Raw genomic sequence first — 14,325 nt, 5'->3', positions numbered from 1 at the left:
GCCCCACCCCCATTGGGAATCAGTCCTGCTGTGCTTGTCCTCTTTCAGAGGTCTCTTTGGAACTTAACTGTTTCTTGGACTTTTCCTGAAACCTGCCTAATTTTGGCCACTCCCCCTATCAGTTTTATACTCTGTTTCTTCTGACATGTTTTGTGCTCATGGATAAATGCTACCTCCCCCGGTAGGTGGGTTGTAAGCTCATGAGTACTGGGCCACACATCTTTTCTTTTTGTTACTTGTCTCTCCTTTGTCATATCTACTGGCCACCTTTGCCAAAATACGACTCTTCATGAGAAAAGTTGTTGGACTAAAGAAGGGAGTGCTGGACCCAAGGCCTCTGAAGGAAATAAAAGTGTTTCCATTCACTGCAACAACTTCAGACATAACAGTGAACGTTATCAGATCCACAGGGAAAAGCGAGAGACTGTGCTTCCTCCCCGGGCCTTTGCGGCCTGACCCGGCTCTTCAGCTCACGCAGGCAGCAAGTGCATGAGCAGCCCCGCTGCCTAACGCCCTCCCCTGGCTCTGGTGACCGTTCACGGTGACTGTAAACCACAGAGGCCGGTCACTGGGCACAGGAAGGGCTCCCTGGTGTCACACACAGGCAGCTGGGAACTGCGAGCTCCGGGAGGGCAGGGACTGTATTTCTTTTTCTCCACGGTGCACCCAGTAAGTGCCCTGTGCCAGGCCTGGGACAAGAGAAGATACTCAACGAGTATTCCATAAAGGAGTGGAGAGAGGAAGGCTCCCTACACTTCTGTGGGAGTGTGAAGTGAAATGGGGGGGACATCAAGAAAGGCTTATTGGGAACAGTGGCTTTTAAAAGGAACCTGGATGGTTAGGTTTGGAGCAAGGGAGGGTGGGCCTTGCAAGTGCAGTAAGAATGGCATAGACCTGGGTGCGGTGACATGGCTAAAAAGGTCCACATCGTTGGTAAATATGGGACCCATGTGGCGCCTCCCTCAGGAAAATGGTGAGGAGAATTGACATGAACCAGAAGGCCAAGGACACTTACTCCTGTGGCAAAACCAAGATGAAGAGAGGAGCTGGGGGACCTGGCACTGTGGCTCCTGCATGGAAACAGCAGCTGGTAGTGCCTGCACCACACCAGCCCGTCTGCCGTCCCAGGGAAGTCTGCCTCCAGAGACGACGAATGCAAAGGCCAGTGGAAGCGCCACAATTTGAAACATTGCTGGCCTGTGACAAATGAGTTAATTTATGTAACAACAGCAACAACAACGAAGAATGGCATAGTCCGAAATGAGGCAAGCCCTTCCACCTCAAAGACCTGCTGGGCTCATTCCCTCATATCTTTTTCATCTCTGCTCAAGTTTTACTTTATTTTCTGTTTGGCTTTTTAAAAATCCTCACCCAAGGATATTTTCCATTGATTTTTAGAGAGAGTGGAAGAGAGGGAAAGACAGAGAGAAACATGGATGTGAGAGAAACACATTGATTGGTTGCCTCCTGCACAAGCCCCGAACCAGGGCCTGGGCCGGGGAGGAGCCTGCAACCGAGGTGTGTGCCCTTCACTGAAATCGAACCCGGGACCCTTTGGTACACGGGCCAACGCTCTATCCACTGAGCCAAACTGGTTAGGGCAAGTTTCACTTTATTAATAAGGTCTTTTGTGACTGTCCTGTATAAATAACTGTAAAAATAGTTCATCATTTACCTTCTACTTCATTCCTTGGCCCTTATCATCATCTGACCTATTATTTATTTGTTTTTGTTTGTTTGCTTGTTTCTACCTGAATTAGAATGTAAGTTCCAAGAAGGCAATGACATTGTTCTGTTCATTGCTTTATCCCCAACACCTAAGACAATTTCTGGCTTATGGTTGGTACTTAATAAATATTTGTCGAATATATGAATGAGTGAATGATCCAGTGTGTGTGTGAGGAACCATAAGTTATCTTGTTTATATTTCAGTAAGGTTTACTGTAGGACATCCTGAAATGTTTTGAAAAGAGAAGCATCTATTGGGGTTATACAGGAGGCATGCGCCTCCCTCTGAGGCGTGGAAGCGTGATGGTAAAGGTATGACAGGAGGCTGCAGTAATGGCTTTTTAGGAGAAAAAGGTTTACAGACATGTGCGGTGGGGAGTTCAGAGCAGCATTAGAAATAGTGGATTCTTCCTGAGTTATACTTCATTTATTTGAAGTGAGTTACTTTCCTTGAAAAATATGTGAACATTTATGTCAAAACTACATTTGTTAACCAAATCTACTCTTTTCCTGACAGGCGGCTGAACAGTACCCAGGGGGAAATTCGTGTGGGTCCTAGCCATCAGGTAAAGCGCATTTTAGTAGCTTCTTTAATAGGTTTTTTATTTCTTGTTATTCTGCTGGCCCTTTTATGCTGTTGAGCAGCAACTTAGAACTGTTGTTATCTCTACAGGAATTTTTATATAAATGCAGAGGTCCCCCCCCCCAGATTACCTCATACTTTTATTTTTTAATTATGATAAAATATACATAATATAAAATTTGTCATTCTAACCATTTTTAAGTGTACAATTAAGTGGCATTAAGTACATTCATATTGTGCAATCATTACCACATTCAACTTTCAGAAAATTTTCATCTTCCCAAACTGAAACTGTCCCTACTAAACACTAACGCCCCATTCTCCCGTCCCTCAGCCCCTGGCATCCACAATTCTACTTTCTGTCTGTGTATATTTCCTGCTCTACCAACCTCATCTCAGTGGAACCACACAGTATTTGTCATTTGTGTCTGGCTCATTTTACTGGCCATCATGTCTTCAGTATACAGCCATGTGGTAGCATGTGTCGGAATTCTTTCTAAGGCTGAATAGTCCATTGTATGTATAGATCATATTTTGTTATTCATTCACCCGTGCATAAACGTTTAGTTAACAATACTTTGATTTTAACTTTTTAAAAGCTCTCTTTCCTTCAGAAGAGTCAAGATGGTTAGGATGCTTGTCTTCAGAAGCTTGTCATGTTGTGACCTCTGCCCTCTCATGTTTCATTCCTTTGACTAGGACCCTGTGTCATGTTTGCCATCTCTTTCCTTGATCTCTCTATCAGTTAGGATGCTTTGATGGGCAGGAGCAGAAAACTCTGGCCGACCTTGGCTCTTTATGGTCCCACATATCATCACACCCTGGGCAGACAGGACCAGGCCCTGGTTCTCAGTGGCTGTGCTGGTGCGTGGCTGTCCCCTGTGGGCTGGGTTCCTCCTCAGGCTGGAAGCTGAATTTCACTGATCCTAAGATGCTCTTCTCTCCTTCACTTCTTACTGTCTCTGACGGACTTCACTGTACATGCTGTGGTAGAATTATAATTTAATGGGCAGCATGTCTCCTTTCTAAATGCACATAAAATAACAGTGGATCTCACAGTGAGTGAAATACAGCAAATGTTGAGAGTAGGAAAATGATCATCCTTCTCTTCCCCTTAGAGGCAAAGAAAATTCTCCCAGGTCTCACTCAGTCCTCACATCTCATTGGCATGGATTGGGTCATGTGTCCATTTCTAAACCATGAGGGAAATAAGTCTAGCATGATTGTCATATCAGTTGGAATAGATGTTGGGGAGTTAGTCACTATGGCCCACACATACTAGAGCAGCCGTGGGCAAACTACGGCCCGCGGACCGGATCCGGCCCGTTTGAAATGAATAAAACTAAAAAAAAAAAAGACCGTACCCTTTTATGTAATGATGTTTACTTTGAATTTATATTAGTTCACACAAACACTCCATCCATGCTTTTGTTCCGGCCCCCCGGTCCAGTTTAAGAACCCATTGTGGCCCTCGAGTCAAAAAGTTTGCCCACCCCTGTACTAGAGACATGACCTACAGGAAACTCCTTATAAGGATATAGAGGTTTTAGTAATCTGTCTAGTTAGTCATTTTTCTGTCTGGTTTTGAGTATTTCTTGTATGTCATGCATATTTTTTTAACAACCTATTTTAACTCTATAGTGAGAAAGAAATTAAGTAAGGAAATATTAAAACCAAAACACAGAAATGATAAGGGGCATCTAATTACTAGAAGAAACTTCTCATCCCAGAGCTAGGGTTATAACTGAGACAGGTAGGAAGAAGCTGCCAGAGGCCACTCCCCTAACGACTGCCTTGTTCAGGCACAGTAAGTCCTCGCTTAACATTGTTGATAGGTTCTGCAACTACGGAAAAGACATATAATGAAATCGAGTTTACCGTAGGCTGATTGATCCACACGAGAGTTAGGTTCCTATGGCATCTCATGGATGTTATAATGAAATGACATTGAACGAAAGGACCTGCTGTGTATCCTTTTCTTGGTGTGGTCTCTTAGTAGGGCTGACTACCATCTCCACCGTATGTCCTGTGCCTTCAGGCCTGGGACTTCATTTAAACCCAGAGATCCAGGCCTAGCCTGGACCACTTGATTACATCTCCCTCTCTCAGCTCTCTCTTCCCACTGTATTTCACACCTATTTTTTTTTTCCTCCATGTGTTTCCAGTGTCTTGAGATCATTGTACTAATGTTTTATTTTACAGATTTTTTCCCCTACCATAACAGAAAAAGTGGTTTTTAAGTAAAGATGCTTAAATTCTTGGAAATGGACAGATTTACTATGCTTGGATTTTTGTATACTTTCATTTAAAATCGGATATTATGTCCGATTTTAAATATATTCTGTATGGTTTATTTTCAAAAAGGAATGTTTCGAAGCATCAAATATTAGAGGACCTTTTTATGAATTGACAACATTTGCCTTCTTAAAATTTTTAACTTTTTTATTAGATAAAATACTAACATATGCAAAAATAAGGAACGATTAGTACAGTAAACCTCCTTAATTATATTACTGAGCTTTCACACATAGTATAGTAAAACTTAATTTATGCTTTCTCACCTCTCCCACCATTATTTTGAAATGAACCAGAACTGTATCCCTCACTTGTAAATATCCTTCACTTGTAAATATCTCTTTCAAAAAAAACCCCAAAACAATCAAAATATGTCACACCTAATAAAAATGAGCAATTTCTTTCTTTAAAAATATATTTTTTATTTATTTCAGAGAGGAAGGGAGAGGGAGAGATAGATAGAAACATCAATGATGAGAGAAAATCATTGATTGGCTGCCTCCTGCACACCCCACACTGGGGATTGAGCCTGCAACCCAGGCATGTGCCCTGAACGGGATTCGAACCATGACCTTCTGGTTCATAGGTTGACACTCAACCACTGAGTATGCTGGCTGGGCAAAAATAATGAGCAATTTCTTAATGTTCAAGTGCCCACTATGTCCAGATTTCCGTAATTGCCTCTTTCTCTCTTTTTTTTGGATTACAGTTCGAATTGGAATCTAAATAAGGGTTGTGCATTGCAACTGGTTGATATGCCTCATAAATCTCTTTTAATTGGTGTTTCTCATATTCTTCTCTCCCCTCTCAATGTATGTGTTGAAGAAGTGGAGAGTTTTTCTCTGTAGGGTGTCCCATGGTCTGGATTTAGCTGATTGAATCTTCGGGTGTCATTAAACTTGTTCCCTTCTCCTTGGCGTACCTTGAAAATTAGTAGTTAAGTCTAGAGCAGTGGTTCTCAACCTTCCTAATGCCGCGACCCTTTAATACAGTCCCTCATGTTGTAGTGACCCCCAATTTCATTGTTACAAATGGAACATAATTAAAGCATAGTGATTAATCACAAAAACAATATGTAATTATATATGTGTTTTCCGATGGTCTTAGGCGACCCCTGTGAAAGGGTCGTTCGACCCCCAGGTTGGGAACCACTAGTCTAGAGGTTTAATCACATTCCAGTCTGGTATCCTCGCCATGCAGGAATAGTTCAGGGTGGTGCTCTGTGCATCTACCAGGAGGCACTTGTGTCTTTTAATGATGATTTGCAGCCTTTGCTTGTTACTTAGATCCACTGTTTACTTAGGGATCTCAAAACTTCTTTGATTTATTAGCTGACTACATGAAACTTCCCCCTTAACTATTTATTTTTATTTTTATTTTTTATTGAGTTCAGAGAGGAAAGCAGAGGAGGAGAGAGATAGAAACATCAGTGATGAGAGAGAATAATTGATCGGCTGCCTCCTGCACGCCTGCACGCCCCCTACTGGGGATCAAGCTTGCAACCCAGGCATGTGCCCTTGACCAAAATCGAACCTGGGACCCTTCAGTCCTTAGGCCAATGCTCTATCCACTGAGCCAAACCAGCTAGGGCTCCCCCTTTAACTATTGATTCCCTGGTTCACATAGGAAAGGCACGGTTAATGCTTGACTCTCCTTTCTGTTTATGTTTTCAAAATATGGAGTTGGTTCCCTAACATCTTCCAGCAGTGACCAGTAGATTTAAGATTGTTTATTATCTGCTAACCAGATGTAGTTATTCTTATTGATGATCAAATTATTTATTTGGGGGATAGGTAGGAGCCTCTTCATGTTGTCTTTTGTGTCCCTTTGACTCGGCCCCGTGGACTTTGGTAGGTTCCTTTTATCTGGTATGACATGATTGTGATGTCTCATCTTGTACATTCTCTACTCTAGATCTGGAATTAAACCTTTCTCACGGGAGCCCTCATTATTTCAGTGGAAAGTGACTTTTTTCCACTGGCTGCGAGGGTGTTCATTGTTACTGGGTTGGCTACTGTTTCCAGGCCTTTTTAGGGAACAGATTAGGAAATATGCTTTAGCTTTCATTTTCTTCTTTTACATATATATATATTGATTTCAGAGAGGAAGGGAGAGGGAGAGAGAAATAGAAACATCAATGATGAGAGAGAATCATTGATTGGCTGCCTCCTTGCACGCCCCCTACTGGGGATCGAGCCCACAACCCAGGCATGTGCCCTTGACCAGAATCAAATCCGGGACCTTTCAGTCCACAGGCCAACACGTTATCCATTGAGCCACACCAGCTAGAGCCATTTTCTTCTTCTTTTTTAATATATTTTTCTTTATTGCTGTCAGAGAGGGAGGGAGAGGGAGGGAGAGAGAGAAACATCAATGATGAGAGAGAATCATTGATTAGCTGCCTTCTGCACATCCCATACTGGAAATTGAGCCAGCAACCTGGGCATATGTCCTGACTGGGAATTGTGACCTCCTGGTTCATAGGTCGATGCTCAACCACTGAGCCACACTGGCCAGCCATTTTCTTCTTTTTTAAAGATAATACCGTGGCTTCTTCCTGATACTTCTAATTGAAATTCAAATTTTTATATAGACCTTTTATTAATTTTATTTTTCTTTCATCCAAATCTGTATCTTTTTCTCATATCTCAAATCTTATTTTTAAATGACATCAACAAAAGTATTTGCTTTAATCCCATAATACATATATAACAGCTCAGAACAATAGTAGTCACACTGACAAAAATAATATGATTGACCTTACTGTTAATTTTTTTGGCCTTAGAATATGTCCCACTAGGGCTGTATAGGCAAAATAATACGTTTTTTAAAATTACTTAAAATAGTTCCTGAAGAGGACCAACTCAAGGCTCTCCAAAAGTTTATTGCAAGCCCTCAAAATTGCGTTTTTTAGCTCTATATCCTCCATTTCTGTCATGTTTTTTTGTCTCCGCATTTTTTATGCTTTCTTGGTGCACCCCCTTGTGGTCTTTGTGCGCAGTCTTGTTCTAGTTAAGCCTTGATTGTTGTAGTTAAAACTAGAGGGATTTGACCACCAGGCTGACTCAGTACGTTTTTTAAAATTACTTAAAATAGTTCCTGAAGAGGAACCAACTCAATGCATAGTTAGGTGCATTTGTTTCACTTTGCTTTAGAGTTTATAAGGGATTATTGTTTTTTAAACTTAATTTTGTTTTTATAATTAGTAAAGTATTTACATGGCTCCAAACTCAAATATATAAACAAAGTATGTTCAAAAGTCTACCTTCTATCCCTGTCTCCTCCCCATGTTCCCTCCCTCCCTGATGGATAATTGTTTTTTAATTTAAGGTTATGATTTCTTCTTATTTATATTCCTCCACCTTCTGTTCTTAGAAAAATGGTAGCATAGTGTGTACACATCTGTGCCCTCTTCTTTACCTTCTACCAGAGCAGCAGAGTCCCCCTCGTGTCCTTTTCCACTTCATGGAACCCCACTGAGTGGGCATAACAGTTCCTTCTGCAGTCCCTGTTGATGGGTACTTGGGCTGCTTCCAGTCATTTGCTGTTACAAGTAATGCTGCAAGAAATAGCCTGTACATATAAATTTTTATATTTTTTGCCAGCATATCTTTGGTTTCTATCCCTAGAAGGGGGCTGTCTGGCTTAGAGGGCAAGTGCATATGTAATTCTTAGAATGTTACAAAATTTCCCTCCATAGAGATTGTACCATTTTGCATTCATATTAGCATAGCCTCATATATTGTCACACTTTGAAATTTATGTTAACGTGATAGATGAGAAATGGTATCTCACTGTCATTAACTTATATTACTCATCTCAGCGAGGTAGACCATCTTTTCCTACCATTAAGGGCCACGTGCATTTCCTTTTCTGTAAACTAATTATATTTTCTAGCCCATTTTTCTCTAGAGGGGTTGGTCCTCCCCCACAAAGGTAGTACTTTTTAATTAATTTAACAGATAATCATTGGAGAGCTACTCCACTAGATACTGTACCTGGTACTGGGGAAGTAGAGCTCAGTACAAATGTTAAAGATCTTTTGATAGGAATTTCTATTGTGTTTTAATTTTATTTCAATACATACACTGTATATTAAGCAGTACTAATTATGGTACCCAGTTAAGTGTCATGAAAGTTGCCACTAAATCAAAGAAGCGCACCCTTGTCTGGAGAAAGCCGGTGCTCGGTGCACATGGAGAGCTGTCAAAGCCCATGAAGCAGAGGCTGCGAACTGGTGGCCCGAGAGCTGCATGGCCTACTGATGTGTTTTGGCAAACAGTTGTTTTAAAAACTTGAATCACCAGCATTTCACATAATAATCAAGATTTTTGGACTTTGGAAAAAAATGGACAATGCGCAAATGCTGATTCTTGTTCCTGAATGGCAGCATTCCCAGGATGGGGCAGCTCTCTCCATTTCACCCTGGTTCCCCACTCATACTGGCACGCCCAACCCAGAGCCATGCCACTGCCACAGGTGGCTTTGAGCAGTTGGAATGTAGCTGGTCCAGATTAGGATGTGGTTTATTTAATGTGGATGCTAGAATATTTGAACTGAATTATGCGGCTCTCATTTTATTTCTATTGGACAGTGTTGCCTTATTCTAAGCCTGCTTAATTCATTTAAATTTTTGCCTAGATTTTGTGGAACTGGAGCTTTAAAACTGCAGCTCTTAGTTAAAAATATTAGACTAATGTGTCCATGTTCAAATTTTAAGAAAATAAGAGCATGTGTGTCTTCCATATGGTTTACTTTTCATAGATCTTTGATGGGTGCAGTAGGACCTGTTTATTTTGCCCCAGCAGAGTGCGGATGAGAAAATGCTCGAGGTGTTCGAGTCTCAACATTAGAGCTGACTTAGGATCTTGGTTGTTGAGCACTGATGTTCAAATATTTAAAAAATTTTATTGTGCTTACGTACAATGAACTGTTTGTATATTAATGTACTCTGTTCAGTCTGCTGTGATAGTTCGTATCCAGACAGACATTTCTGTCATCTCAGAAAGTTCCTTCCTGCCCCTTCCCACGCAGTCCTGTCCTGAAGCCACTGCTCATCTAATTCCTGCACCTTCATTTAGTGCAGCTCTGCTTTTATGGTAACTCCAATTCTGTGTCTTTTTATGTTTACCATGGCTCACATTGACTCTCTTGAGAAGAGCATTAATTTAATAGGATAGCTCATTTAATTTTTGAGCAAATATCCTAAGGTGAGATTTCATTATTTGTAGATGTCTCTTTGTAAACTTGTTACATTGGAAATGCGTGTGTTTTTTCTTTCTTTATCAAGGCGGCACTGTAAGCTCCTGAGACATTTTTTGTTTGATTTATTTTTTACTCACACATGTCCATTTCTGTTTCAATCTTTGGATCTTGCCCTGGATTAGAAAGTAGAGATTAAGCAGTCCATGGTGAAATATTATGTATGAAATGACCTGGAAACGTGCTGCAGGCGGTTTCCGTGGCGCAGGGTTTTCTGTTATTCAGTAATGCCTCGAGATCCAGCGAGCTGCTGCCTCTCTGCCCAGGGCCTGCCGGCGGCAGCCCTTCAAAGGGCCTGGTTGTGACTTCTCCAACCCTGTCTTACAGGCCAAGCTTCCCGATTTGCAGCCATTCCCTTCTCCAGATGGTGACACTGTGACCCAACATGAGGAGCTGGTCTGGATGCCTGGAGTTAATGACTGTGACCTCCTCATGTACTTGAGGGCAGCAAGGTAAGAGGAATTCGCTCCATCCTGCTTTCTGGATTAGGCAATCTGAATTGATTAGTAGGCAATAAACTTTCTCCTGTCCCCCGACATTTTATTTATATATTGGGCATTCTCTGACTTCACTTTTGTTATACCCTCTGTAATCAGAGCCCCGTTTTACCATGGTAAAGTCACTTTTTTCTTCCCCTCTTTGTCCCACATTCGAGTTTGGAACTCTTCAGAAGGAAAACATCTAAAGCCATACATGCTATTGTCAAACTCCTCAATACAATGAGCAATTGGGTCATTCCATCCATCTTTAAATCCCATCACAGAGTTCTCAACTTTATGGCTGTTCATCAGTGCCAGGCCTAAATGTGTTTTTGTGACTTATCTATATGAGAACTTGCTAACAAACAAATGCCTAAGCTACAAAAGAGAAGATTAAATCTGTCCCTGACCCTTGCAGTGCAGGTAGAGAGCCTTCCTTTGTCTGCAGTGATTTCGTGGATTCACTGCAGCCTCACCTGTGCAACAAAAATGCTAAAACAGCCCTAACCGGTTTGGCTCAGTGGATAGAGCATCGGCCTGCGGACTCAAGGGTCCCGGGTCCGATTCCCGTCAAGGGCATGTACCTTGGTTGTGGGCACATCCCCAGTGGGGAGTGTGCAGGAGGCAGCTGATCGATGTTTCTCTCTCATCCATGTTTCTGGCTCTCTATCCCTCTCCCTTCCTCTCTGTAGAAAATCAATAAAATATATTTTTAAAAAAATAAAAATAAAATGCTAAAACAAGGCCAGGCAACTGAATTTCAGCTCCAGCTGCTTGGTGGTCAGCAGTGCTGTGCTGGAGGAGTACAGTGGAGATGAGGATGCTGTGGCAGAGGGAACGACTTATTTTATCTCTTTTTTACTTTTAATTCACCTAAAAGTACTTGATGTATAGCATGGAAGGAATTATGTCAAGTTTCAGAGGATTTAATTTTATGTTTTCTGGGGACTTTTCTTTCAAAAGATTGTAATCTAGGCAATTGTTGTGGCATATAGTTTTAGATTATTCATGCTCTGAAAATTAAAATCTGAGTACTGATGAAGCATGGGAAGAATAACACAGCTGGACATGAGTAAAAGGAACAGTTTTCTTCCTAAGTGAATGGAGGTGAATTGTATGGGACTGAGAACTCTGGCTTACCGTGCGTGTAAGAGTGGAATTTGGTCAGGGCTGGAAATGTACTCTGATAATTGAGGGTTAACATTTCTGTACTGATGTCTTCCCTTCCTGTCTTCCCAGGAGCATGGCGGCGTTTGCAGGCATGTGTGACGGAGGCTCCACCGAGGATGGCTGTGTTGCTGCGTCTCGGGATGACACCACTCTCAATGCACTGAACACAGTGAGTCTTCTGAAGTTGCCCTGGGTGGGAAGAGTGTTCTTTCCTTGTGCTGACTGGAGGGCATATGTGATGAGCATGGAACATGGAGGAGCCTGGGATCTTAGGAGTGAGTACTGGGATTGAAAGATGAGCTGTGGTCTTGGCCATCGAACTCCACTGACCTCAGGCCAGTGATAGGGCATCTCTAGGTTCATGTGCCTGAGCTCCAGGACTGTGGTGAGCTCGAACGAGAGCCTAGGGCTAGCGGTCAGTCTTGGCTGAGAGCTCACAAGCTGAATACTGTGCATAGATGATCTTCCTCCTCACAATACCCCCTCTCAAGTATTGGTGTTACCATTGTAGACACGAGGAAATAGCTTAGAGCCCTTAAGCCATGATCCACGGTTATACACTCTAGATTTGAATCCGGGGGCCATGCTGTTCTGTGGTCGGCACTGGGTTTCTGTGTCTCAGACCCTGTATTCAAAGTGCATGGAAGGACTGGAGAAGCTAGACTTCTTTCAACACATTTGTTTTTTGTAGGTTTGACTTTGGAACCATGTAAATATTCCACATGATTATAAAACAAAATTAAGTTTTAAAAATAACAATCTGAAAAAATCTAAAGTAAAATGTAACACATGAGCCTAGAGGTACTGAGGTGGTTGCCTGACATCTCACTGTGATGAGTCACCTGACTTAGCTTGGTCATGTGCACAGCAGCTCAGGCAGAACTCACTGCTGCAAACAACGTGGCTCTTCAGACCAGTTTACTTTTTTGGATACTTCTTTTGGACTTTAGATGACATCCTACAGAGCTGTTCGGGAAACTTAATGTATTTTAAAGTTTCTTGAAACAGTTCTTCTCTATGTGGTCACTAATGTGAAATCATTAAATCTGAAGAAGTAGTAATGAATCTGTGTGGATTTTTGGTACATTAAAAAATAGTCTAGATGGTCGTATATATATTTACATAGGATATTAGCATGAGGCTGGGAGCAACTCTTCTGATGATTAACTAAATGTAATTTAAGCCCCCTTTTTTTTGTTTTTCTTGAGAGGTCCCTGTAGTTGGGGACTTAGGAGATCATCTGTTCCAATTTCTAAATAGATAAACATCCAAGCCTCAGAAATGCCAGATGACTTGTTGAACCCAAAAGGTTTATTTAGAATGGAGGGTAAAAAATAACCCAGTTTTCCAATTCTACTATACAGCTTGGTTTTGTTGTTGTTGTTAATCCTCACCTGAGGATATTTTTCCATTGATTTTTTTAGAGAGAATAGAAGGAAGGGGGAGAGACACACAGAGAAAGAAACATCAATGTGAGAGAGAGACATCAATTGATTGCCTCTCGCATGAACCCTAATCAGGGCTGGGGTACATGCCCTTGACTGGAATCAAACCCAGGACCCTTCATTCCAAGGGCAAATGTTCTATCCACAGAGCCAAACTGGCGAGGGCATAAACAGCTTGCTTTTAAGGAAGCATGTAGGTATCTGAATATATGGTATATGATGCATGGTTTTTATTTCTGGTCTAATTTTGTTTCTGGGATATTACAAAACATTATGGTAGTTTCTTGTATGTTGGAGATTGAATTGTCTTGCTTGGGATATGCTATGTCCTAAATATCTAAACAATTTAAAAAAAAATATTTTTATTGATTGCAGAGAGGAAGGGAGAGGGAGAGAGAGATAGAAACATCAGTGACGAGAGAGAATCATGGATCGGCTGCCTCCTGCCCGCCTCCCAATGGGGATCGAGCCTGCAACCCAGGCATGTGCCCTGACCGGGAATTGAACCGTGACCTCCTGGTTCATAGGTCAACGCTCAACCACTGAGCCACGCTGGCTGGGCTGAATGGTTTTTTACATTCCCAAATACCTACTTTCTCACCTATTTGATACTTAAGGTTTTGTTTTTATAAAGAAGCATTAGCCCTAACCGGTTTGGCTCAGTGGATAGAGCGTCAACCTGCAGACTCAAGGGTCCCAGGTTCGATTCCGGTCAAGGGCATGTACCTTGGTTGCGGGCACATCCCCAGTAGGGAATGTGCAGGAGGCAGCTGATCGATGTTTCTAACTCTCTATCCCTCTCCCTTCCTCTCTGTAAAAAAAATCAATAAAAATATATTTTAAAAAAAAGAAGCATTATTCTGAACATATAGTGATGGAACCAGAGGAACCCTAGAGATTATTCCATAAATGAGGAAACTGAGACTCAGAGATTGGTGATACTGCGAACAGTGGCTATAAATGTCTGTGAATTCAAAATGCCCTAAAAATTGTATATATGTTCAAAGTAACTCTTGGATATGAGCTTGTTGCCTGTTCAGTTTTTTTGTATAAAAGCATTATAAAAAAATTCTCCTTTCATTATTATGCTGATCAGTTGAATTTTGAATAATGAAGATGTTACCATTTTTAATTAAATATATTTTTGGCACTTTCATGAATTTATCAGATTTATTCCCTTTCTACTCCAAACCCTGTACAGTTTGTGGAAGAACATTCTTCTACACAGAAATAATTTGAGCTATTTTTGCCCCTGGTCCTTTGTATCAAGTTTCTTCTGAAGTTTTCTTAATAATTGCCCGAGGGTTTTTGGTTTTGTGCGTTTTTATTTCTGTGAAACTGCTTTCCCATTTTTTGAAATTCT

General features: G+C 41.4%; 1 protein-coding gene across 1 annotated transcript in view; it reads left to right on the top strand.

Annotated features, from left to right (window-relative positions):
• Positions 1-14,325, top strand: part of RERE (arginine-glutamic acid dipeptide (RE) repeats) — a 267,612-nt gene that overhangs the window by 132,889 nt on the left and 120,398 nt on the right. The window contains exons 7-9 of the mRNA XM_014546200.1: positions 2,246-2,294; positions 10,196-10,320; positions 11,587-11,686. Of these exons, the coding sequence (XP_014401686.1) occupies positions 2,246-2,294; positions 10,196-10,320; positions 11,587-11,686 (274 nt within the window). The remainder of the gene's footprint in view (positions 1-2,245; positions 2,295-10,195; positions 10,321-11,586; positions 11,687-14,325) is intronic.

The sequence above is a fragment of the Myotis brandtii genome, unplaced genomic scaffold (genome assembly GCF_000412655.1).
Source record: "Myotis brandtii unplaced genomic scaffold, ASM41265v1 scaffold434, whole genome shotgun sequence".
Classification (NCBI taxonomy): Eukaryota; Metazoa; Chordata; class Mammalia; order Chiroptera; family Vespertilionidae; genus Myotis; species Myotis brandtii.
The sequence above is the reverse complement of the archived record's forward strand: the minus strand, read 5'-3'. Positions and strand labels throughout refer to the sequence as shown.